The sequence below is a fragment of the Agelaius tricolor genome, unplaced genomic scaffold, assembly GCF_023055355.1.
Source record: "Agelaius tricolor isolate 1412-34295 unplaced genomic scaffold, bAgeTri1.0.p SCAF_3, whole genome shotgun sequence".
In the NCBI taxonomy this organism is placed as follows: domain Eukaryota; kingdom Metazoa; phylum Chordata; class Aves; order Passeriformes; family Icteridae; genus Agelaius; species Agelaius tricolor.
The window spans coordinates 25,215,823-25,241,322 of NW_027269263.1; the positions used below are offsets into that span (position 1 = coordinate 25,215,823).

The 25,500-nt window shown below is 42.3% G+C and overlaps 2 protein-coding genes across 3 annotated transcripts; one reads left to right on the forward strand and one right to left on the reverse strand.

The window, feature by feature from the left end:
• Positions 1-754: 754 nt before the first annotated feature.
• HAL (histidine ammonia-lyase) lies at positions 755-12,359 on the forward strand. The gene is made up of 20 exons (XM_071424305.1): positions 755-1,143; positions 1,598-1,658; positions 1,828-1,855; positions 2,145-2,219; positions 2,318-2,390; positions 2,475-2,541; positions 2,721-2,758; positions 2,843-2,968; positions 3,239-3,378; positions 4,844-4,891; positions 5,501-5,648; positions 5,733-5,828; positions 5,944-6,002; positions 6,783-6,863; positions 7,554-7,619; positions 7,702-7,867; positions 9,925-10,059; positions 10,612-10,720; positions 10,813-10,882; positions 11,305-12,359. Exons 1-20 carry the CDS (start codon positions 897-899, stop codon positions 11,443-11,445), a joined length of 1,974 nt encoding a protein of 657 aa, XP_071280406.1. The 5' UTR covers positions 755-896; the 3' UTR covers positions 11,446-12,359.
• Positions 12,360-13,983: 1,624 nt separating this feature from the next.
• Positions 13,984-24,234, reverse strand: AMDHD1 (amidohydrolase domain containing 1). 2 transcript variants are annotated; one of them, XM_071423243.1, is made up of 9 exons: positions 23,859-24,234; positions 22,686-22,792; positions 21,351-21,415; positions 20,069-20,346; positions 17,210-17,435; positions 16,130-16,254; positions 15,194-15,287; positions 14,640-14,800; positions 13,984-14,242 (listed from the first exon to the last, which is right to left on the reverse strand). In XM_071423243.1, the coding sequence occupies exons 1-9, from the start codon at positions 23,891-23,893 to the stop codon at positions 14,128-14,130; spliced, it is 1,206 nt and encodes a 401-aa protein (XP_071279344.1). In that variant the 5' UTR covers positions 23,894-24,234; the 3' UTR covers positions 13,984-14,127. The 2 variants fall into 2 exon arrangements, with proteins under 2 accessions (XP_071279344.1, XP_071279345.1); XM_071423244.1 differs by lacking the exon at positions 23,859-24,234 and adding an exon at positions 23,261-23,766.
• Positions 24,235-25,500: the final 1,266 nt, after the last annotated feature.

The following is a 25,500-nucleotide window of genomic DNA, read 5'->3' on the forward strand; positions in this document are numbered from 1 at the left end:
GGGAAGCATAGACTGTGAGTTGTTACCATTTTGCCTTTAAAACCAGAAGTATTTTCAAATTCTGTGTGTTCATGGTTATTGCTAAACTTTTTTTTGACACCATCTCAACAGCTATCTCCATATCTTTTTCTCTCTGCATCTACCTGCAAAGGAAGCATGACACAGCAGCACCAGGCTTAGTGTGCAGCTGTGGCCTGGTGTTTGTTGATAACTGTTCTTATAACGTCTTCCACAGCATAAGGGAAGAGGTTGTAGAAATTAATACATCTTTTTCTTACCTACAATAAAAAAATATGTCTTCAACTTGAGCATGGGGCTGATTAAAGCAGGCTTGCTCCCTCTACCTGCTTTTATCCTGCTCTGGATAGAGCTGTAAAAGTATAATAGAATCTTCTTTCAGTCCTAGCAGTCATGAGCAACCCGTATTCCTAAGGTGCCTCTCTTGCAGCTCTGCCCCTTAGTTTTTGTTTGTGTGATTTGCTCCTGGGCAATAGCTGTTAACTCTTATTAAACCCGTACATTTTTAGAACAGTTGCACTGCATCTTAGTCCAATTTATCCATTCCTGGTACATAAGCTTCAGCTCCTGGTTTTTCATTTCTGTATTCCTGATGTGATCTTTGGAAAAAAATTCCTGTGGCAATAGCTAGGGAGGTGTGCCATTTCTGTGAAATGGGTGTGTTCCCTGGGTTTGGTTTGATTGGACAAAGTCAGCCAAACACATTGATCTCGTTTATTTACAAAGATGAGGATGTTGAGGGTGGTTTTTGCCTCTATCTGATTGCAACACTGGGCTCTAGATAGGCACAGCTCTTCAGGCCATCATCACATGGTAAATGTGAGGCTGCTGCACACTGCAGCCCTTCTTGGTCAAGGAGCAATTTCAGGAGAGAAAGCATGCCGAGGTACACGGTGCACGTCCGAGGAGAGTGGCTGGCAGTGCCATGCCTGAGCTCCACAAACACCATTGAGTGGCTGGGAAAGGAAGCTGTGAGACGGTACATGAAAAACAAACCCGACAACGGGGGATTTGCCTCAGTGGAAGAAGTCAAGTTTTACATTCGAAGGTGCAAGGGACTTGGCTTGCTGGATCTTGATGATACTGTGGGGGATGCTCTAGAAGACAATGAATTTGTTGAAGTTGGTAAGCAAAGCTTAAGCATTGCATTGTAGAATGTCTGTGTTGTCACCTGAGTCAGCAAACTGTGGCTTTATCTAGATTCATCTAAAATTGCACCTGAGAGATTGTCTACCTTTGTAAATTTTGTAAATAAATGAGCTTTTATGGAATAATGCCCAATAATTTAAGAATATTTAACTTTTAAGAACAGAACTACGTAAAAGTTAGAAAGTACAGGATTCTATATACATCTTCTCTATCTGCTGTCATATATAGTGTAAGCTGTTCTGCCTTAGCCTTTGGAATATCTTAAATAAATACATAGTTCCTTTTACTTTTCCAGAAACATGCAAGTATGCTCAGGCTGATAACTGGAAATCAGAATTCTTATTGCTGTGAATTGTAATAAATCACAAATTAACTTATGTCAATAATGCAATTTAATCCTGTATGTGTTTATTCTGCATATTTCTTCTAGTTATAGAAGGAGATATAATGTCTCCAGATTTCATACCATCTCAGCCAGAAGGAGTTCATTTGTATCCTTTTTGAGTGCTTTGTGAAGTTTTTACAATTCCAGATTTATAATTTTCTAGATTGCCTGCATTTTTTAGATTTCCTTCATTCTTAAAACACATTGCAAGCTGTAATTGAGTGGTCACTGCCTGTGAAATCCTGTCTGCCCTTTTTCCTTTACAAAACTTTCAGATACAGCAAATATCGAGAACCAGAACAGGTAAGAATCACCAGTGATTTTACAACTCAGTAACAAATCCTGCTACTCACCAGAAAATGCTGGGAGTTCAGCCAGCATTTCACAAAAGCAGGGGCTATTAGATTGACTGGGTCTAGGAAACTAAACTACAATGTGCTTATTATGTGTTTGTTATCTGGGTTCCTGTCTTATGAATAAGCATGAAGAAGCTTCCTGTCATTGCTGAGTTGTGACTGTATTTTTTATTTATAGTGATTATTAAGTAACTTTGTATCTATATCCCAAACTAAAAGGTGGTTCTTTGGTGTAGTATATTTCTTTAGATGGCAACAGCTTAACAACGGAGGACTTGGTCAATTTAGGAAAGGGACTCTACAAGATAAAGGTAAAAATTCTGGACAAATACAGCTAAAAATTACATGCTTATTTTTCTACAGCTGAATAATGATCAATAAGCTAATATTTAAACTACTCTTTTTTTAGCTCACACCTGAAGCTGAAACTAAAGTCAAAAAATCACGAGAAGTGATTGAAAGGATCGTAAAGGAACAGACAGGTAAATATTTTTGCTTTTAACTGCTAATTGTTTAGAAGACTTCATCAGGTTTCCTCCTTAACCAGCACTGTACATTTCTTGCAGTTGTTTATGGAATCACCACGGGATTTGGGAAGTTTGCCAGGACTGTCATCCCAAACAGCAATCTGAGGTATGTTGTGTGTGCAGCCTTCTCTGTCCCTTCTTTTCAGGAAAGGAAGAAGAGGGAGCAGTTTGACCCTGTAGTTGGGGTTAAATGAGAGAGCTGCTTCACAAATTCCTTCTGTTTTGTGCAAAATCAAACCTGATGAGACTTTTTTGAGGTTTAACGTATTTTCTTTTTTTCTGTAGGGAGCTTCAAGTGAACTTGGTTCGTTCACATTCTGCAGGTAATGAGAGATTGCTTGGTGTTTCCCTTTTCTCTGCTTGTTGGTAGCGGGTGAGTAACCGAGAGGGTTCTGTTACTGTTTCAGGTGTGGGGAAACCTTTGACCCCAGAGAGAACTCGCATGCTGTTGGCACTGAGAATCAATGTCCTAGCCAAAGGATACAGTGGAATATCCCTAGAAACCCTCGAGCAAGTTATTGAAGTGTTTAATGGTAAAAAGATGTTTAAAGAAAATCTTCCTTTCCTTTTTTTTTCTTTTAACTGTCTTGTTAAAGAGTGTGGGTCAAGATGCAGATGCTGGTCTTTCACCTTGGTAGTTGTGAGAGATCAGGACTAGAGCTGCAACAAGAGTAGTCCTGCTGGTACCATTGTCCATGATTGTAGGCTGTTACTGTGGCCACACTTGTGAGCTGGCTTCTCTGTTTTCCAGGGAGTTTATCAAGGGAAGGCTCTAAAATGAGTGATTTTTGTTTTCTTTCTAGCATCCTGCCTTCCTTATATCCCAGAAAAAGGGACAGTTGGAGCCAGCGGAGACTTGGCCCCTCTCTCTCATCTTGCTCTGGGATTAATTGGAGAGGGAAAGATGTGGTCCCCGAAGAGTGGCTGGGCTGATGCTAAATATGTAAGATTTGTGCAGCTGATAGGTTTTTTTTTTAGCTTGCTGAATCATTTTTCAAATTGCATGCAGCTTTGAGAGAAAGAGAGCTTTTGCTCAGATTAGTAACATGTACAAGTCTTTGGATTTTATCTCCCAGTTTGAATTGGGACTAGGTTGCCTTTAGCTACTCATCCTCTAATTTGAGAAAGGTGGATCCATGGAGAATACAAGAACTGACTCACATGTCACTGGAGCAGACATAAATAAGCAGCATGTTATTGACCCCTAAAGAAATATCATGCCACAGTACTGCTATACAAGATACTACAGTGACATCATTTATGAACTGGAGAAATGGAGAGGATAGTTGGATGTTACCAACTATGAAAGAACTATTGTTCTATCTTCAGTTCCATGAGCATCAATACTTTTCTAAAAAATCCAACATCACCTCTCAAATGCTGAGTGTACCTGGAGATTTACTGGAGACAAGATCTTTGCAGTAAAATTTCTACTGATTTTATAGTGGCTTTAAGCAAATACACAGGTATGGATATTTCATTTTTGATAAATTAGCTAGGGTTACCTTTATATCATTCTCCTTCACAAGATGGAGATGTTACAATGAAATTAGTTTTTAATCCATCGTTGTTCTGCCACCAACACACCAGCAGATTGATCTTGTGTTAAGTATCTCCAAGTCCAGCCCCTCTAAAGTCTTTCATGGTAGTTTGTTCTGCCTCACCTATAACTCCTACCCATGAATATTTGAATACCAGACTCATTGATGGATTGATAGGTGTACATCTCTATAGACTGGAGAAAGATTGAGGACTACACAGGGAGAGGAGTAAGGAGGAAGCAGACCAGTGTGTCCTGGACCTTCTAGACCAGAAGCTATAACTGTACACTTCTGAAGTGCATTACCTCTTCCATTGGACAGGGTGAGAGGATTAAATGATAAATAGGTTATGGTGTTTCTCCATTTCCTGCAAGAGCAATTGCCCTATAGAATAGACATGTGCAGAATAAACTGGATAGGACTCCTTCTGTCACTAGAGATTTTCTATAGAAAGGATTAGGGATCATTTAAAAAGGAATAATTTATGCCAAGCCAGAATGCTATGAGGCAGGGTGTAGGCAGAACTGCCTTTCCAAGAGGTTTCTAGCCTTCTTTCCTACTGCCCTCTCCCATCATCTAGAACATGGTAGATGTTAATGGGCTGTGACAGTGACATATATCTTGCTTCAGTGCTCCTGCTACCTTCTTGTATTGGCATTAGGAAGTGAGGTGCTAGTTTGGAAGCCCTTTATTTAGCCCAGCAGAAAAAAAATATGTGTGATGTAAAGCTCTTTTTCTCCCATCACTTAAGAAATTTGTTAATATTTCTGTTCATGGAAACATTTAAGTTTTAGTGACTTAATTTTGTGACTTTAGTGACTGAAAAGTATTTTTCATTAACTGCCTTGGCATTTAACTCCTTCACAGGTCCTGGAAGCTCATGGACTGAAACCAATTACCTTGAAACCAAAAGAGGTAATAAAGTATAATGATGCCAGCTGATGAAAAAGAGCACAGTCAATCACTATTTGCTTTATAGGTACAATAAAAGCATTACATTAATTAATAATAATTTTAAATCAAACTTCAGAAGGATAATGATGAAGTGTTATCAGGAGTGGGAGTCACTACTCCTAGTGTCACCTTACTTGACTTGAAATGTCAGACCCAAGCTTGGTGTTCAGATTGGCTCTGTGGTCAGTGGAGACAGAGAGGTCTCTTTCAAAAGCACTTTAAACCATCCTGAAACAGCTGTCTAAGAGGCACCTTCAAGGTACCTCTCTGCCCTTTGGCCATAACAGGAGGTCAGATGCCTGACTTGAAGCAGGTATCTGACTTACTTGGAACTACCGGTGCTCCAAGGGTGTCTGCAGAGACTTAATGGGGTCATGAGCATTAACACTTTATTGTAGCAAAGATGCTCAGTCAAGCTGTGCATTTTATGATTTCAGGATGGTCCAAAAAGCTAGGCAAAGATCCTTAACTCCTTCATGTGAGAAGGAGAATTGTCACAGACATGGGGAATTGTCACAGCATGTGGAATAGCTGCAATGAATTTGCTTAACATCTGCTCTCCCTTGGAAGGGTCTGGCCCTCATCAACGGGACACAAATGATCACCTCGCTGGGGTGTGAGGCGGTGGAAAGAGCCGGAGCTATAGCGAGGCAAGCTGACATCATTGCTGCCCTTACACTGGAAGTCCTGAAGGGTACAACAAGGGCCTTTGACACTGGTGAGTACTGGGCCCTTCCTGTCTGTTTGCTAAACAGTTCCTGACAAGGGAGGCACAGCCTGACAGTCTAACTTCTCTTACTAGATATCCATGCGGTGCGCCCGCACCGAGGGCAGGCTGAAGTGGCCTTTCGATTCAGGTCCCTTCTAGATTCTGACCATCATCCATCAGAAATAGCAGGTGAACAATCTGAACCTTCACCCTCTCAGGTTACCAGGACAGGCTGGGTCCTTCAACAGGACACAATGCTTTTATGTAAGCAATATTTGGGTTTTGCCCTCCTTCTGTCTTCTAGAGAGCCACAGATTCTGTGACCGAGTTCAGGACGCGTACACAATGCGCTGCTGCCCTCAGGTACAGACTGACTTTTAGATCCTTCTGTAACAATAGATAAATGATGGTGAAATTTCCACCTCAGAAATACAGTCAGTAGGGTGCTGTCTGACACTGACACTGTTAGAGGAAGTGGCTTTATTTTGCCTCAGTAGTGTTAATGGAGACATGCAATTTGTTGCTCTCGTGTGTGTACAGATCAGGCAGCATCTAACAAAGCCGTGTCCAGATCTGGAAGAGGCCAGAGGTCAGAAGCAGAGGGAAAGTGTTGATTTCCATGCTTGCAGATTTTGCAGGGATTTTCTTCTGCATTGGTGTTAGTAACATGAACTGGGTGTTTCCAGAAGCCAACAGAATGTAGTATCTCAGATATATTGGAATTCTTCGATCCTATGCATTTTAACAGGAGCAAAGCTATTAAATCAGTGTAATTAATGAAAGTTAATTAATTAATAAGAGGTTTTGTTTTCTGTGAGTGTTTGTAAGGCTACTTCTTCCCTCATAACTCTTCTGCCACTGAATAAATACCTTCCATTTAGGTAAACCAACCCAAATAAGTAAAGAATGTCATATTCAGATTACTCTTTTGGCAAAACTGCCATAATAATAGTAAATACCATGTTTGAAGTGTCTAAAGGATTGGCAGTGATGCTCCTGATGTTAAAAGCACATCCAAGACCGTCTTCCATGTGTGAAAGTCGAGTGGAATAGTGGGAAAGAGGGTCCCTGCAGCTCAGCCAGCATCCTGAAAGTGAACTGAGTACAGATACTAAGCTCAGGCACTAATGTCTTTTGTTCTAGGTCCATGGAATTGTAAATGATACAATTGCTTTTGTGAAGGACATAATAACGACGGAAATCAACAGCGCCACAGACAACCCTGTATCTTTTTGATTACGTTATTAGTATATAAAATTCTGCTTGGCCTTTTTTATTCTTTTGTTCTGTACAGTTACACTGGAGGCAAAAAAGTCATAACTGGCTTTGGTCAATAACTGCCATTGTTTGCAACAGCAACCTCTCTTCCTTTCCCCATGACTGCACTGAAGGATTTCTGTCAGCTCTGTAATGTAGGGCTGCTTTTCTGTCAGCACTATAATGATGCTGTACATAGCATCATATCAATTGCTGATAAGCATTACTGCTTCTAATCTTATAAACATCTTTTTACCTTTAATTAGAATCTAATCCAATTCTTCTAATTGGAAGTAGTCCAATTCTAATTTGGACTAATTAAGTGCCAAAATTGTAACTGTCATGGAGAGAATCTATCAAGGAACTGAAAATCTATGCTAGGATCTGAACAGCTCGGGTTTTTTGCACCCTCAATCAAAGACCTTCGTTTATGTAGCTTATTTGAAAAAATACATGTCAAAATTGTACCTACAGATTTGAAGAACTGAGATTGTGTCTTCATTTCCTGAAAAGTGGAAGTGTGGATGGAATATAATGTGCTTGCAAAAAAAAGCCTATTGGCACAAACACTCCTTCAGTTAAGATATTCTGATAACTGGCATATATCACTCATGTAAACTGTATTTCACCCACCTGGGCCTTAACTTCTCCTTAAAGATGGTGTTTGCTGAAAGAGAAGAGACCATTTCTGGAGGAAATTTTCATGGTGAATATCCTGCAAAGGTAATTCAGCATTTGAAGAAAGGAAAAAAACCTTTTTCTGGTTTGTTTTTTTCATCTGGTTTAATGAGATCTTCTTTTGTAGGCTCTGGACTATTTAGCAATTGGTGTGCATGAACTCGCTGCAATTAGTGAAAGAAGAATTGAGAGGCTCTGCAACCCCTCACTCAGTGAACTGCCTGCATTTTTAGTCACTGAAGGAGGCCTGAACTCAGGCTTCATGATTGCACACTGCACAGCAGCTGCCCTGGGTGAGTGCTTGAGCAATGCCATAGAGAGAGCAAGCTGGAAAGACTGATTTTTTTCAAGACAGATGCAATCTAACAGTAGATACAAAGGTATCTGGCTCCTGTTTTCTGTGTCCTCTCCATGTGCTCTGTGCTGTCTTGTAAAGTATGAGCATTGGTTGTAGCTGCAATTATTTCACTTCAGGCTTCCTTATTCTGCAGCAACCCTTGAGCAAACTCTGAGTGGACTTTGGTGGGAAGGCTTGTCCCAAAGGTGGCCTGATGCCCTCAGTTCTGGCTGTCTCCATTTGGCACATCAGTATTGGACCCCACAGTCCTCAGAAGACTGGAGTTTGCAGGGCTGGCTATTGGGGGAGCACACTTAAATTAAACATCACTTCAGTTTTTCCTCTAGTACTCATGGCTAAGGCAACAAGAAGCCTGCAGTTCAGAGGTTCAGGAAAACATGAGCCAACATTAAGATAAACATGCTGTGAGAATAGAGTAAATTTTAAAAGTTACAACAAACACAGGAACAGAGGATATCAGTTAAATGTGTACATAAACATTCTGGAGAAAAACAAATAAATTAACTAAATCAGTGGGCTAAAGGAACCCTGCCTAGAGGCTGGTTTGGGAAGTGGGTCTGGAAGAGGAGCCTGAATGCTCATCCCCTTGTTTAAGGGCTGAAAGCTTTACCTTTGGCTGGGAAGAATTTAGGCTTCAGTTGGTTGCATGGCTTCAGGTTTCACTGCACACTTCTGCAATCTGGGGTGACATATTCTGGGGTGTTTGTGATTTCTGCGGTGGGAAATGAAATTACAGCCCAGCCTCTGCTGACACTAGAAGTCCATGGATCAAAATTGCTCATCCTGATCAAAACAGCCAGCATTTTATCTGAATTTTTATCTGAAGTTTGAGTTAGTTTTATTTTTCTTAACTTCTTTTTTAATCACCAATATTTTTCAAATCACTCTGCCAGTTTCTGGGTTGTTTGTGTACCAGCTAATGTTTTTCACTCCCAGGGTTAATAGATAAATCCGAAAAAAAATTGCAGATATTTTGCAACACCACTGGATGTGTCTGTCTGTCCCTGCTCCAGCAGCTCTGTGCCTGCCAGACTGAGCTGTTTGCAGTGATCACATGCAGCCTCTCTGGGACCTGCCATCACCTGAATGTGCCAGCTGGGCTCTGGTCCTAGACTGTCACTCCAGCCTATTTTCAATTGATGTCACCACCTCTCTGTTGCTCCTGTGGCTTTTCTGAAGCTGCTAATTTGGCAAGAGCGTTACACAGCATCCCGCTGGGCTTCAGAAAGAAAAGGCCAAGTGCAGCCAGAGTGCTGTGAATGCAGACTTCATTTCTTCTCATTTAAAGAGCAGTTCTCAACCTCAAATTGTCATTGAGTGGTGCCTAAGGCCTCTTCTGCAACCATTTGCCTGTTGCTTTTGGATGCAGCATGAGAATTTATTCCAGATCTTGCACCTGGCTTTCAAAGCTGGAATGTGTCACCCTCAGGGATGTGGGCAGCCTTGTAGTGAGTGAGGGAGGGAGAAGGTTTATATTGCATTCCCCATCTTTCTAGAGGAAGTTCTGAAAGTGCCTCAGCTGCAATGAGCAGACCAGATGCTGATCTCTCGCTGTATTCTTGAAAGCAGGGGAGGGGTGATCTTTGTGACCAAACCAGAGGGAGCCAATGCTCTTTACAGACATTTGCCCTAGAGCAGCAGGCAGAACCAGGCTTGTGTTTCAGTTATGCTCTCTGCTCTTCTGCTTTAGTTTCCTCCAGGCCTTTAAGCCACAGCAACTCAAACTGGACATAAGGGAGTGAAGAGTGAGCTGTCATTCTGTATCTGGTTAATATTTGCATCTAAAGACTGCTTTTGGTTAGTGTTTTCAGAGGCAATGGTAGTTTTCAAGGTGGTTATTACAAATTACTCAGTCCAGGTAAAATACTGACGCATCCTCGAAAGAGGAGCAGTAGTTGGATCCAAGGTGGTGGACATGTCCCCCACGTTGTCCATTGCTTCTGCTGTCTCCTGCCTATTCTGTCCTTCATTCATTGTGCTGGGTTTTTGCAGTGTCTGAGAACAAAGCCTTGTGCCACCCCTCTTCTGTGGATTCTCTCTCAACCAGTGCTGCTACAGAGGATCACGTGTCCATGGGAGGATGGGCTGCAAGAAAAGCCTTGAGAGTTATTGAGCATGTGGAACAAGGTAAAATTAAAATTCTGATTTCCAGACAGACCTTGAATCATGAAAATGAGGGGCTAATACCAATAATGATCAGGTGTAAGGTAGGCAGATACAATGCAAACGTCTCCAGACAGAAGACTCTCTTCCAAAGTGTTGTCATTTTCCTGGTGTTTTCATGTGAGCTCTGGCAAGCTTTAGAGGGAGAGCTTTTTTTTTTTTAGCTCAGGCTTCTCTTTTCTCAGTGCAAAATAAGCTTTCTGATTTATTATGAACATTAATTTGAGTATTCCAGTTACCCTGGAAGAGATTCCTAGGGATTTAAGACTCTGGTGACCAGGAGTTCCTGGACACTTGAAAAGTCTGTACAACAGCACCCAAAATCTGCTTGCTGTGGCTGGCACTGCCCCCAGCATCATCTATGGAATGATCCAGGCTCTGGGGGTGTGTACCCACTGGTTTTTCACCTTGCCTGAACCATATGATATGAGTGAGCACAAAGGGGTAGCTTTAGACAGGAAACCTCACCTTGAGCTGTACCTGCCAAACATCCCTTTGGCTGCTCTGCCTTCCCAGTCCTGGCCATCGAGCTGCTCGCCGCCTGCCAGGGCATTGAATTCCTCCGCCCTCTGAGAACCACCACCCCATTGGAGAAGGTCTACGACCTTGTGCGCTCTGTGGTGAGGTAAGAGCAGGCAAACACGTTCCCCAGAGGCTGCCTGCATGGAGAGCAGCTGCTGGCAGTGGGGTTAATGTTTGCCCAATGTCTCCTCACAGGCCCTGGATGAAGGATCGCTTCATGGCCCCAGACATCGAAGCAGCTCACAGGCTGCTCGTGGAGCAGAAGGTGAGTGCTGGCTTTTGGCTTCTGTGCAGGATTGTCTAGAACCCTTTTTCTTTGTCCATGCCATCTGCTGTTTTTGCTGCCCAATCCTCTTCATGGTCAAGTAGTTTTGTAGCAAGTGACAGTGACTCTCTCCCAACTATTGCACACAGAGCATTAGCCTGGTAACATGGAAGGACAAAGTATTTTTGCCTTGAATCCTTTCACCTTGTCCCCTTGGAGCTGTATCCTTTCCTATCCCTTGTCAACTCTCTCCACATGCTCTTCCCTAAGCCTTGCTCTTTCTGCCTCTTTGGTTCTGCTCCTCCCATACAGCATATCCCACCCAATAACTTTTCTTCAAGGTTTCCTGAACTCATGCATTGCTGTCTTAGCTGACCTTTTCTTTGCCTCTGACGCTGCTGTTTCACATTCTTTTTCCACAGGTGTGGGAAGTGGCTAACCCTTACATTGAAAAGTACAGGAGGGAGCACATCCCTGAATCAAGACCCATTTCACCTACAGCTTTCTCCCTGAGAATGAGTGCAGACGATAGTCATGACCACAGGCATCAGAATGAGCTCTGAGTTGTGATCCTCTGGAAGAGAGCAGATCCTTTCCAGAACCTTACCTGAGCATGGCCATTCACTCAGACTCAATGTGGTTTCTCCAGGCAAACCAGAGGACCTGACTGTCGAGCTCAGAAGCACAAATAGATAGTCAAGAAAAGTCTCACTGCTTTCCTCATGTGTAAAAGACAACTTTGTCATGATAGTGTGGTTTTGACTGAATTTCATGAACTTCTGAATACAAATCATTCAGACTCCTGATGAAACCAGTATTTGTTTTGTCAACATTTTGTTTGTTTTCTCTCCATCTGTGCCAATGATACCAAACAGGCCAAGTTTTATATTCTTACCTTTTTTCTCCCCCCCTTGGGTAACTGCTGTGATCCCCTTCATTTTGCCACATGGAAGATTATCTTTACACTTATTCTCTTTTGCAGATCATATGTGAGGTATAGGCTCTTGTATAACAGGAGCATTTTTACAGCAGGTGCTTCACAAATCAGGAAAGCTGTGTGCATAGGAATGTGCTATGGAGATCACTGCTCCAGAACAAATATTTTATATTCTGGTGATGGGCTACATTTAATGCAGCTTTCCAAGAGCTATGGGCCCACACCTGCAATCAATAAACTGAAGCTTCACATAAGGTTGTAGCAATCTATTTTCCTGTCACTTGTGTGATGATGAAAATGTAAAGCAAAAGCTTAATTTGGAAGTAGGACAGGTGACAAAGGGGCCAGAAAAGGGAGAAGAGGAGGTGTAGGACTAGTGCATGTGAACCAGTGCTGAGGTAATACCACCAAGGCCTACACTCCCATGGTTCCCCAGGTCTCTGCCTGTCTGCCAGGGGTCCTGTCCCCACAGATGGGAGCACAAGTCAGTGTGCTCTGTGTCACAACACTGACCTCTGGCACAGGCTTTGTTTTGCACGGGAAGAATCAGGACATGGATTTCACCTCATGGTGCAGTGCTGACAGGGCAGTACTGATGTGGCTGAGGGGCATTCAGCACAAGTTGAAAGCCTCCCCAGGCTGTTGGCTATGCTGCAAGGGGCACCCAAAGCACCACTGTGGGGCTGCCTTTGAGCATCTGACAGCTGGCATGGTAAATGCACCCTGAGGAGAGGGCTCATGCCTGCTGGCAACCTAGCAGGTTGCCAAATGCCCAAGCCAATGCCTTGAGCATTCAGAGAAGAGATTCTGGGCCCTGTTTCCCGCTCACCTCTGCTTTTGGCTGTTGGGACCAAGGGACCCCCAGCACACACTGCAGCACAGTGGACTCAGGTTTTGCACTGTGCCTGTGCAAAGCTGAGAGGCACCACTCTGCCTGCACCCTGCGTTTAAGAAATGCCTGTGCTCCTTCCCTGATAGTCTTCCCAAATCCCTGTATAAACATTATTTATGAAGGTTGTCTTGGCCAGAATGGACTGTGCAATCACATACTTGGGATGTTCTTTCAAGCTTCATAAAAACAAAGTTCCACATCCACATCTGGTACAACATCTGCTTGCAGGAAAACACATCAGGTGGCAGGAATACTATTACATTGTTTTAAAATCTGATTTGGTTGGCTAGCCTGAATCAAATAAAGCATGAAGAAAGATACTACAGAGGATGGCTTGCAGATTTTGGGTGTTAACAGATGTGCCCAAGGCTCAGGGAGATCAGGAGGTCAAAATAATGCTCATACATGTTCGTGATGGCTTTCAAATACCTGCTAATCAGAATGAGACCATTGTCCTTCCTCAAGGGTCTGGTTCACTAAAGCACTCTGCTCTGTATCACAGGTTATGTCACTTGCTTATATCAATAACTATTTTTGATGTGAAGTTCTTCATGCTTGTCAAGTGCAATTTCATTCTTTACTTCAGAAAGTAAATCCTTTTTGCTTCTGCAGCCACCATCCATTTGAAAATTTGAAGAAAATACTTAGTCCATGGGTATTCAGAGACCCTCCTACCCCAGCCCCTCTGCTTAAATACTGCAAAAGTTTAAATTATCCAGAGCTGTATCATCCTTTTTTCTACATACTCCATTCCTAAATGATGTTACAAGCTGGGGAGGCGGGGGGAAGCAGCAGTTGAAAGATAAATGAAAGAGCACTTTTTAAAAGTTAGGCTCCTAAGTTTCAACACAGCTTTGGGTAAAAGTTATCATACTTAATTTACCAGAATCACATTCAAACTTCCACAAACAAATGTATCGTATGTTATTTCAGATTCAACCTAGAATAAATAAAATTAGTCTTTTCTGGAACATCTGTATGACACTGCATGTGATCTTCTGCCTACACAGCCAAGGGCCATCCCAAATGTGCATGCCTGAGCCCCTGGCCTCTGTCACAGGTTACTTAGCATCACATTCCCCAGTAAATCTTACCTGGATCCAAACTCTGTTTATTCATTGCCAGTCTGTTTGAGTTATTTTCAAATATTATAATATTATAGATTAATTGTATAGGAAAACATATTTTGAAACTGTCTTATTTAAGACGGATACAATTAGAAATTATTTAGTGTGCTGGAGAGAAGGACAATGGACATGGAGGTGCACCAATGGTAATGCTTGGTAAGGTTTATTTGAGTAAGAGTAAGGTGAGCAGGCAAACAATTTACCAGTAAATACAAATCTGATTTGTCTGTTGCTTTGAAATACTCCATCCTAATTTGATTTTAGTAGCTCACTAAACTACTGCCTTCACTCAGTAACTGCTCATTGTCTCACACCTCTCATTTTCATAGATGACTTTTCCTTTAACTATAACGTAGTTGATCAATGCTTCATGTCCACCAAACTGGTAAATCAAGTGCTCCCACCTAAAAAGACAAGATGTTTAAGAATATATAAACTTGCATAAGAGCAGGTCACATGCCCAGCATACCCAGCAATTTTATAAGATTTGCTTGAAAATGTGGAAACACTATTCCATATCTACATGTTGTCTCTTACTGCATGAATACAGTGAGTCTATCAGTAGAGAATTTATTTCACAAAATAAACACATATTATCTCTAGGTGATTTGTCGTTAGGCATGGATCACTTGTAATAACAGCCCCAAAGGTCTTAGGCTTTATTTTCCATTGGAGTAATTAAGGAAAATGAAAGTGGGTCTGAAATGCTACCTTAGTTATCTTCACTTTATCCAGTGAAGATAACTAAGGTTAAAGCACATTTCAAAGGAAGAAAGAAGAACAGAATAGAGAAGAACAAACCTTGATGAGTTTATGATAAGAAGATCCCCCTGCTTGCCGACCTCCAAGGAGCCATGTGTGTCTGATTTGCCCAGAGCATAAGCTGCATTAATGGTGGCAGCTGCCAGTGCTTCATTCATTGACATCTTCATGTTTACACAGGCCAGGTGCATCACCATAGGCTAGCAGGCAAGGAAGGGCACAATGGGAGTTACCAGGAACACAAAGCTGTTCATTCTTCAAATCCCTAAGCACTCGCCTTTTTCCTTGCACAACAGCAGGAGCTATTTTGTACAACATAAATTTTGCCAAATCCAAAATGAGAACTCTAAAATCAGTAGCTTTGAGAGCATTTTGAGTAGGCCTCTCAGTGCATATGAAGGACAGAACCCATTCTGGTTCAAGAATTTCTGGCAAAAACTACCAATACACACAAACAAACACAGACAGCTGTCTGCATGGGGCAGGCAGCTCTCCTTGTGCACACGAAGCCACAAAGTGTACAAGACCTACACACAAATTGTACTAGTAAGAAATTTCATAATTCTATGGTTTCAGTATTAGGATTATCTTACCATTGAAAAACAGTATGCATTAGGATTGAAGTCACTACCAAGAGCAACTATAACACCTTCTTCCAACATTTTTCTAGCTTGAGGTTGCTTCAGTCTAGAGGGAAAAATAAACTTATCAGTACAATTTGCTTACTTATCATACAAAGATTTACAAGGGCAAAAGTCATCTCTCAGTTTGGCTGCATTCATGCATCCATTTACACTGATCCTTATGGAGATAAAAGCCCAAACTCTCCTCTTGCATCCCTACCTGTCATCCTACGAAAAACATAAATGGGAAGTGTGAGCCACCACTTTTGCAGTAACTGCATGTGGCACCAGCCAGTGTCAACCATCAGGCTCCAGACCACTGAAGTTCTGGTATTTAGCCAGATCTCAGCCACTTAAGAATTTACAAGATGAAAATCTTCACTTCTAAAAAAAAATTTTTTTCTAGTTCTTATAGCTTCAAAGACAGGCTCCAAAATATGAGCAGTGGCACATGCAATGCAATAGTCCCTTCCTGTTTTTTGAGTCTGCGAGTTTAGTCTGCATACATTAGAGACCCTTTCACTTAGCAGCTATAATGCAAAAGATGTTTCCAATAACTTCAATATCTGGAAGAGCCATTTCAAAATTGTTCAGCCCTTGGATTAATCTGTGTAGGTGTTTGCAGGGGGAGGCACTTGGAAATACACTCTCTAGGAAGTTTTAGCCAAAAAGCCACTCTGAATATACTGTGAGACTTCTCAGCAGTCTCACAGAGTTTTGAGGATTTCCAGCATAAATAAGACAAAAGGAGGGAGGCTCATTCAGCTCTCTGTATATGTGATTGCCTTCGCTGACCCAGACTGATCCTTAAGGCACAGATACACACTTCTGCTTTTAGATTAAAAGCCCCTCAAACCACACACATGGATTTGCAGTTACAGAAGTTTCCCTCAATCTAGGCCTTACCTTAGCATGTAGGCTGTTGTTGGCAGAAGGACAGCAGCACACTTGGCTCTTGCCATTGCCACAATACCTTCATCACTAACTTCTTCCAGGTGGCTGATGGCCCGGGCTCCCAGCTCAGCTCCAAGCTAAGGAAATTTTCAAGCAAATTACTCACTATTCTCAATTAATTCAGTTTAAAAAGTTGTTTCTAAACAACTGGAAAAGACAATTCACTATTAATGTAAAATATACCAGAAGAGAATAGTAAAGATTTTCAAGATTGCTTGAAAAACAATCAGAATACAGAGACAAAATATTTGTTAATTTACCGCAGGAAAAGTTGATCACTTTATCCACCCATGGAGCAGAAGCACACCTTCAGTGGTGTTTTTACCAGCCTAACACATATACTATGTGAGAGCCAGGGATGAAAACATTATCAACTCCTGTTCATAAAGGATCCATCAGAAAATAGTTCACAAAACTGAATGCTGCCTTCAATGGGGAAGTCAAATAGGCTTTTATGATCAACCAAGTTTTTGGTTTGGTTTGGTTGGCTTTTTTTACATACAGCTTGGGCAGACCCCACAGGAAGGAAGCAATATTTAAATGATGGTGAAACATGGTGTCAAAGGGACTTTCTTTATCAAGATATTTGGGAACCTAGTCTTGACTAAACCACCTCTCTGAGCGTGCTCAGATAAACTGATATCTGCGTAATGAGACCGCTGAGTGTGCTCACTGCAATTTGGCTTGTTGCTTCTAACAGGACATTTAACAAAAAATATTTTTCAAGTTTCATAGAAACCATGTTTTTGTCATTCTTGGGTGCATGGATATCCACCTTCCCAATGTGTATCCCATGTGGAAGATAAGCAAAGTCAATGTTTGGTTAGCCAGTGCACGTTAGTCCCAGAGGTCAAGGCTTCCTCCCATGTCCTTCCCTCCAAAGCTGCACATGGACTGCTCTTCCTGGCATCTGTTTCTATCTGATGGTCTATTCATAAAGTCCTAGAAAAGACAACCTCAGTTTTGAAAACTCCAATTCCTTCACAGATTGGGCTCTCACAGGAGCCAAAATGAATGTTAAGCAAGACGTACCTCAGCAGATTTCATCGGATGCAGTTCATCACCATGGAAGTTAATCTGTAACCCCATATCTTTTCCAGCTTGAAGGATTCTCCTTGTAGACTCCAGATCAAAGACTCCCTTCTCACAGAACACATCTATATTGTTAACATGTATTTCACCACTTAGTTTGAGTTCTTTCAGTTTAGGAAGGTGGTTATTGATAATGTCATCTGTGGCTTCAGTAGCAGTTTTCCCTCTAACAAAAAGAAAGTGTTAAAGAGCCCTATGAGTAACATCCTTGAAGTCTGGCACACACTCTAGCCATACATGCAATTACTGAATTACTTAGGAAATTATGTAAACATGAATCCCTCAAAAAAATTCGAATCAAAAAATTAAGCACCATTGTAGTAATTCATGCATTCTCCAACATGAGTTACTTTCCATTCAAAGAATATTAGATTGTATTACTGAGTGTTTTCAATAAAATTGGCATCTTGGATGCTAACAAAGATTTGGGGTACTTTAAACCAAATTTTTCTGCTTTCCTATTCATATATTCTGACCTCTTTATACTGTATCCTAAAATATAACTATTTAAAATATGTAAGTGAGCATTTAAATATGTTAAATGGCATTAATACAATATTTTTATGCAAGTATCAAAGCTCAAAGGGGATATGCAGTGTAAGTTATTATTTTTAATTTACTTCTCCTCCTTTTCTATCATTCAGACTGATGGACAGATAACTGTTTCTAATCAGAGGGGCTTCCCAAGATTTGATTTGCAAAAGTCAGAACCATTTATAAATCCTCTGTTACATAAAAATAACCCAGGAGAGATCACTAAATGCCTCAGAAAGAGCAAATAATCCCAAAACATGCAGTTGAGTTAGCATTTTCCAATTTTAATGTCTAAGGACAAGGGATGTACAGCAGCTAATGAGAATCTGAATGTTCACTTCAGGCACTGTAAGGCATGCAGACACTGGCACTATGGGGTGCCACACGAGGCTGAGTCAGGAGCCAGCAATGGAATCAATTTAAGAAGCCAAATTCTGGCTGAATTTATAAAGAAGGCTATAAAGCAGAGCCCCTCTTCCATTCCCTTCTCACTGAAAAGGCATTGGGGTTGCTCAGCCTCTGACCGTGCCCAGGCTTCTCCCTTTTCTCTGCCTACTCAGCAGCCTTTGGAGGAATTTGGGCTGAAAGATTAGAGCCAGAGCCAAGACAAAACACAGGGAAACACTAAGAAATATAATGCCCCAAAATGCAAAACAAAACTGCTGTTTTTTTAATGCAGAAGATTTCTGCTCAGGAAAATACTTTGAAAATTTCTTGATAAAGTGGAAAATGGCCCAATAATAACTTACTAATAAAAAATAATGATTTTTAAAAATCAGACATTCCCAAATCATGAGTTTGATTCAAAATGATGACTGGAGGGACCAAGGAAGAACTGCAGATTTCCTCCTGGTCAAAATGACAACCCAAACCAGAGTCTAAGTTTGAGGGGTAGCATAAAATTCAAGCAAAATAGTCTAGACACAAACATTTGATTGAAAACAGAAGAGATTATTTAAAAAGACCCAAACTGAAAAATACAAATAACTCAGTATTTCCTTCAAGAAATTTCCTCAAACTCCCAACTACCTTTTCTCTTTACGTAAAATACAATATCCTTACTACTACTACATTTGGTTATGCTTGATGTGCATCAGTGGGGACAGAAATGTGCAGAGAATGAGAAAGCATAACTATCTTCCTAACATATGAGAGTTAGTATGTTTGTAAAAACACTGGAAATTATTTCATTGGTTTATAGAAATGCTCAAAGCATTTTCATGGGAAAGACTATTTATCAGGATTTTGACTGAGACCCTGCCAAGGCTTTTTAGAGGAAGGAGAAAGGAAGGGCTAAGAAATATATATATAGATATAGTTTGGGGTGAAAGGTCTATTTTATTTTACCATTAAGTCCTCTAAATTTTAGTAGAACTTCCCGAAAGAAGCAGTTGCTGCCTTCAGCCAATTTTAGTTACTTTATTCTTAACCATCTCCCAGTTACTGAAGATGATACAGGATTAATTTTCCATAGTTAGATTGACAAAAGATAATTTACCATCCTACTCCAAACACACAAGAATTAGATTGCAAAAAATAGTTTCTGGGTTATGTTTTCTTGAATGTTAGAAACGGTGGGGATTTTTTTTTTATGGAGTATGCTTTTTTTTCTTTTAACAAACATCTCTTGAATACTGCCACATAATAAGCCTGCCTCCATCTCACATGCCTTGTCTTGCAGCAGCTTACCACTTAGTATGTCAAAATATCCAGCTAAAACTCCTCATTAGTTCCTTCATACACTGAAATCTGATAACATGAAGATTATTTGAATCACAGCGAAATCAAAATCAGAAGTGAGAAAGGATTTTTATGACATGTCTACTTGAACCATCAGAATAATTGATTAAACACAGTTTAATTTCATCTCATAGCTATAAGATGCATGCAAGTCTTCATTGCATGGAAGCATAATTAAACTTTGTTTGTGGAGCTATATAAAGATTAAATATGGTATTTTCTGTTGTTATTTGGCCAAAATAAAATCTCATGGCAGAAACCAAGCTTGAAGGATAGCAGCAAATGCAAGCAGAAGAACTTTCTGTGTAATGTTCAGCGCGAGCATCAGCTGGAGATACGGATTCTGAGCTGAGCCTATGCTGGCATTTAGGAGTCACTAAATAATGCTGCCCTGAAATCCAGGAGAGCTTCCTACGAACACTGGCTGTTGTTTTTCAAGCATGTTGTATTTGAGGAGCGAGGCAGAAGAAGGCAGTGTTCAGTGCAAAGCAGCAGTACTTTAGAAGAGAAAGAGAAGCCCGTTACTTGGGCACGGCGTGAGCTCCGCAGTAGGTGGAGGAGATGCCGATGGCCACGGATTTCCGCGCGCGCTCGATGGCCCGCAGCATTTTGAGCTCAGTGTCCAGGTCCAGGCCGTAGCCGCTCTTGCACTCCACCAGCGTGGATCCCGCTCGGAGCATGCGGCCCAGGCGCTGCTGCAGCCCGGCCAGCAGCTCGTCCTCCGTGGCCTTCCGAGTGTGCTCCACCGTGAAGTGGATCCCGCCCCCAGCCTGGTGGATCTCCATGTAGGATGCACCTGCCAGCTTGGGTGAAAGAAAAGAAAACAAAAGCCACCCCAGATACAATTAGCAAGTGCACGAGTGTGTTTTCCATCCAAGAGATACTGCAAAGTGCCTTGAGGTCTCTTTGCAGTGAGAGAGACAAAGAGAGGAGAAAAAAATTCCCCCCCTGAATTCTTCTTCCCTCCCCCTTTTCTTCTCTCTCCCTTCCACTTAAGTGAAGGAATGTTGTAAGAAGCGGTGTCACAGACATATTTTATGAAAAGTCCTTTTGTTAGGATTTTTTCTCCTGAGAAGCTGAGAGGCCTCAGAAACGAAATGTGAACAATGATTATCTGCTGCTGTGGAATGCAACAGGTGCATCTTTGATTGGTCTCATGTAGTTGGTTTTAATAAATGGCCAATCACAGTCCAGCTGTCTCAGACTCTCTGGTCAGTCACAAGATTTTATTATCATTCCATTCCTTTCTATCCCTTGCTAGCCTTGTGATGAAATCCTTTCTCTATTCTTTTAGTATAGTTTTAATATATAATTTTCTTTTAATATAATATATATCATAAAATAATAAATCAGCCTTCTGAAACATGGAGACAAGATTCTTGTCTCTTCCCTCATCCTAGGACCCCTGTGAACACCACCACAAAGCGGCATAAAGAGAATTATTCTGAAGATTTGCTTTCCCCCGTGTCCAAGGGGAAAACCAATCTCTAGTTCAAAATTCATTTATGTGGAAAAGAAAAAGGAAGGGAAAAAATCAAGATTTAGACAGTAATAGAAGGTGGCACTCCTGTATTGCTTCAATTAATGCAAAAATATATCAAGGGTAGCTGCAAAGGATGCAGGCACACTCCTCTCTCAGCCTATCAGTATTCAAAAATCATCCCTCCTCCCTCAGGTAGGTTATCTGACAGAAATTATGTATTTTTCTATAAAAGAAGGATGAGAGTCACTAGGAAGTAGAAACAGTTATACATTAAAAAAAAAAAAGGAGGAAGAAAAATCCATCTGTATAATTTTATGCTGTTACCTTCATTGCAAACTCATGAACCCTATCACCAGCCCACACTGGATGTGTATGTGCATCCACCAGGCCTAAAGGAAACAAAGTAAATGTACACTTGAGTTACTTCACTGTGTAAAAGAAAATATTATGAACATGCAAGCAAATTAGATAGACAGCAGAAACTCCCCTAAAAAGTCTCTATTGGTTAGAGAAACAAAAATCCAACCAGCCAAATATCTAGGCTTTTCTTCAGAGGCTATTAATTTTCTTTTAATTTTTTTAGGTCTGACACCTTAGGCAAAAGGTCTCTAGGTAAGTGCATCAGTTGCTGAGTTTGTCATGTTATTTTGATAAAGTTTTCAAACTGTGGAAGAAAGGATAAATAGCAGACTTTGAAAGAATTCATTAGACTTTAAGCCTGTACTCTTTAAAAAAAGGCAGACTGCTTAGGCTGGGCTTAGCACACTAGACTTCGTCTAGCAACACTTATTACAGTGGGAGCCTTTTCTACAAGCTCTGAAACTGGCACTGCTGAATGGCAAGGGCACTGCAAGAGAAACAGATCTGACAGCTTATGTACTAACACCACTTGGAGAGTTTAACATGCAATAGACCTGCCCATCTTTTGGGGATTTTTTTATCAGGCAAAGCTGCAGAATTTGTGACTTAAATCCCTTTTGCCTTCACACAGCTGTGGGCAGGATGGACAGACTGAGTCCTGTGGCCAAATGGCTGATGGGCTAAGAGAGCACAGAAAAGAGCAGTGAATCTGAAGAGTCCTTCTGTGGGTCAGCTACATTCCTGTCGTGATTTACAAAACAGAGGAACAGATCCACAGACAAAACAAGAGGAGACAGAGCTCCACCATGAAGCCCAAGAGAACCCTTGAATATCTCCAGTGAGGGAGACTCCACAACCTCTCCGGGCAGCCTGTTCCAGTGCTCAGTCACTTGCACAGTAAAGTTTTTCCTCGTGTTCAGGTGGACCTTCCTGTGCCTCAGTTTCTGCCCACTGCCTCTTGTCCTATTGCTTGGCACCACTGAGCAGAACCTGGAAACCTCCTCTGGGCATCCCCCACTTCAGATACTTACAGATTTTGATGAGGTCCCTTTTCAGTTGTCTCTTCTTGAGGCTGAACAGACCAAACTCTCTCAGTCTCTCCTCATAAGAGAGATGCTTCAAACCCTTCATAATCTTTGTAGATTACCCACTCCAGCAGCTCCACGTCTCTGTCATACTGTGGAGCCCAGAAGTGGACACAGCACTCCAAATGTGTCTCACCAGCTCTGAGTAGAGTACCAGGATCATGTCTTTGACCTGCTGGCAGTGCTATTCTTTGTATCACAAAAACACACCTACCTGGCAACACGCACTTCCCAGAGCAGTCAATTATCCTTTCAAATGTTGCTTCTGAAAATTCATTGCGAATAACATCTGCCTGGCCCACGGCTTTGATACAGCCATCCCTGCAAAACACAGACAATGACCAAAGAACGTGTGAGCCTGTTCAAAAGTCAAGTGCTCGACGACAGAGCTCCTGGAACAAGAGGACTGAAGATGCACGTGTGGGGGTGGTTCGCCCATATTACAGATGCACAGCAAACACTGGGCTGATGCCATGCGTTTCAAGCTGTTTGCCATAACAGCTTGTCCTCTCCTTAGATGCCTCTGGATGACACCTTGGTACTGTTCCGCTCTAATTCCTGCTAGGTAACACTGCTTTCCTCCTGCGGATCAGAGAGCACACAGCATCTATCGGCAGGGCACTCAAATCCAGCTGCTATCGCCTGCACCTGGATCCCGCCCCGGGAAGCCGCAGCCCTTTGGGACTGCTGTCCCATGGAATTCGAGGACGGTCCCGGGGAGCCCGGGCTGCGCTCGGGGCACGCCTCCCGCCAGCCCCCCGCTGCCAGCCGTGTCCCGGGAGCACTCACAGCCCCACCACCACGCTGGCGGCCCGCAGCAGGGCCAGCCTGGTGGCGCCGTCCCGCCGCAGGTACGGCTCCCGCCGGCCGCACACCAGCACCAGCTGCTCCGCGTTCTCCAGCAGCAGCCGGTGCCGCTGCCGGCCCGCCATGCCCGCGGCCACCCGGGGCCGCTGCCGGGGCCGCCGGGCTCAAAGTCCCGGGGGGCGCGGCCGAGCGCCCCTCCCGCCCCCGGCCCGCCCCGCCTCGCCCGGCACCGGCCCCAGCTCCGGCCCGGTCTGGCCTGACTCGGCCGCAGCCCGCTCCAGGCGCGGGATGCTCTGCTGGATTCGGTCCGGATAGCGTAACGGCATCCGTGCATCGCGCCGGTTCCTGAGCAGCTCCCAAGCACCGAGTTTTCCAGCTGGGGCTTCCCGGGGCTCTCAGTCCTCGCAGCACCACCTGGAGATTTCCCTTTGCCAAGAAAATAGGAGCCTCTGATTTGGGAGCGTTTGTTTGCCCACCTGCCCCTCCCCGGCGTCCATTACCTCTCCAGTTAATCCATCATTTTGCCCGCGCCAAGCACCCTGCCCGCATCCCAGCGACACCCCCCGAGGGACCACAACACCTCCCACCGCGCCAGATGTTCAGGCAGACATTCATTTATCCAGGAAGATATCAATTCATCCGAGTACAATAACGAAATGTTTGTGCGATTCTGCTGCCCCCTGCAGAACGAGGGATGGGAGAATCAGGGAGCAAATATTTCCTCCTAGCACGGATTTTTTGGTATTCTTCTCTCTTCACATATTCACAACGTCTTAAGGAATCCAGTACTCCCCAGCTGGAAAACTGAGTGTCTTTCCAAACAAGTGGTCCCTCAAATACTTCTCCCGGGGTGGCAATCTTCTTTAGACACCTTCTTTTCTTTTAGAAAGAGAATAGATTTAAAATGCTGGTAACACATCTATGTGCATACACATATTCCTGTTCAGCAGAAACAGTTGGATATGTTGGCTCTTGGAATGAACCTTTCTGGTGAACTTGTTTGCAGATGAGGCAAGATTTGCATCTAAAGCACAGTAACTTGTATTTAATATGAAACCTGAAAAGTGAGTAAAACTACAGTAAAATTTGGTGTTATCTTGTGATTCTTCTCCACTGGCATAATGCTGCATCACGACAGAACCTTTGTCTTCCTCCTGAACTCCCACGTAGGCATGCAGAAGATTGTCAGGAGAGCTGGTAGAGGGTGCTTTACCACTCCCAGGAGCTCCTGCTGCTGACTGTGGCGCTCCCCAGCAGTATCTCAATATGTTTGAAAGCAGAAATCAAAGAGGAACCTGGCAACAGCATCATAACAAGCACAGAAGGACATCCCATTGTGGGAATGCCTAAGCAGTGGTGGTGGGCTGAGAGCTGTTGTGTCAGGAATGAAACACAGCATGCTGCAGTGGAGGGAGGGGGAAAGGGAAGATCAACACACCTGTGAGCTGTGCTGTTACACTTTAAAAGAAAAAATCAGTTCTGTGCTCTAGGCTTCTCGGAAATTCAAGGTCAGATCCTGATTTAAAACCTGAGAATCTGTTAAGATTTTATGTTTCGAAAGCTAGGAGTGTATTTTGTTCTAAGACTTACATTCTGTTTGCAAAAAACTTAAAAAGATGTGCTTGTGTACTTCTATATGCCCTGGTTCTCTTCTGGTGAATAATTTTCTCTGCAATACATCAGCATATGAAAAAGGTCAATCCACTGCAGTCAGGTTTCTGATATGCTGTGCCTCATCTATTTTTAATAATACTGCCCAGAAAGGTAAGTGCAGGAATGGTTTTTAGGTTGCATCCTCAGGAAATTCTAGAATTTGATTCAAACAGTACAGATTCTAAAATACTCAGCTGTATTTTGAAAATCTTGGCAGAATTCACTGGATGTAAATAGAGGACTCTAGAGTGCTAAAGGAATCCTGCCAAAATTTCTTAAATCTAGAGCTTTTCAATCACCTTAAAGTTCCAGTGAAAGGTTCTTTTTGAAAATAATTTTTAAATGTGGCATTTTCAATGGGAGAAAAAAAATCCCAGGAAAAGTAGAGATAAAAAAGTTGAGTATCAGGTTATTGATTTAAGGTATTTCATCTCTTCTTGCTGGTGCTTTACATGAGAATATGATATGCTTATTCCTCAAGGACTCATATTCAAATACACTGTCAGAGCTACATTAGAATGTCTGTTTTTGTAAACAATTTGTAATTAAAAACAAAAAGCCCAAAGTTA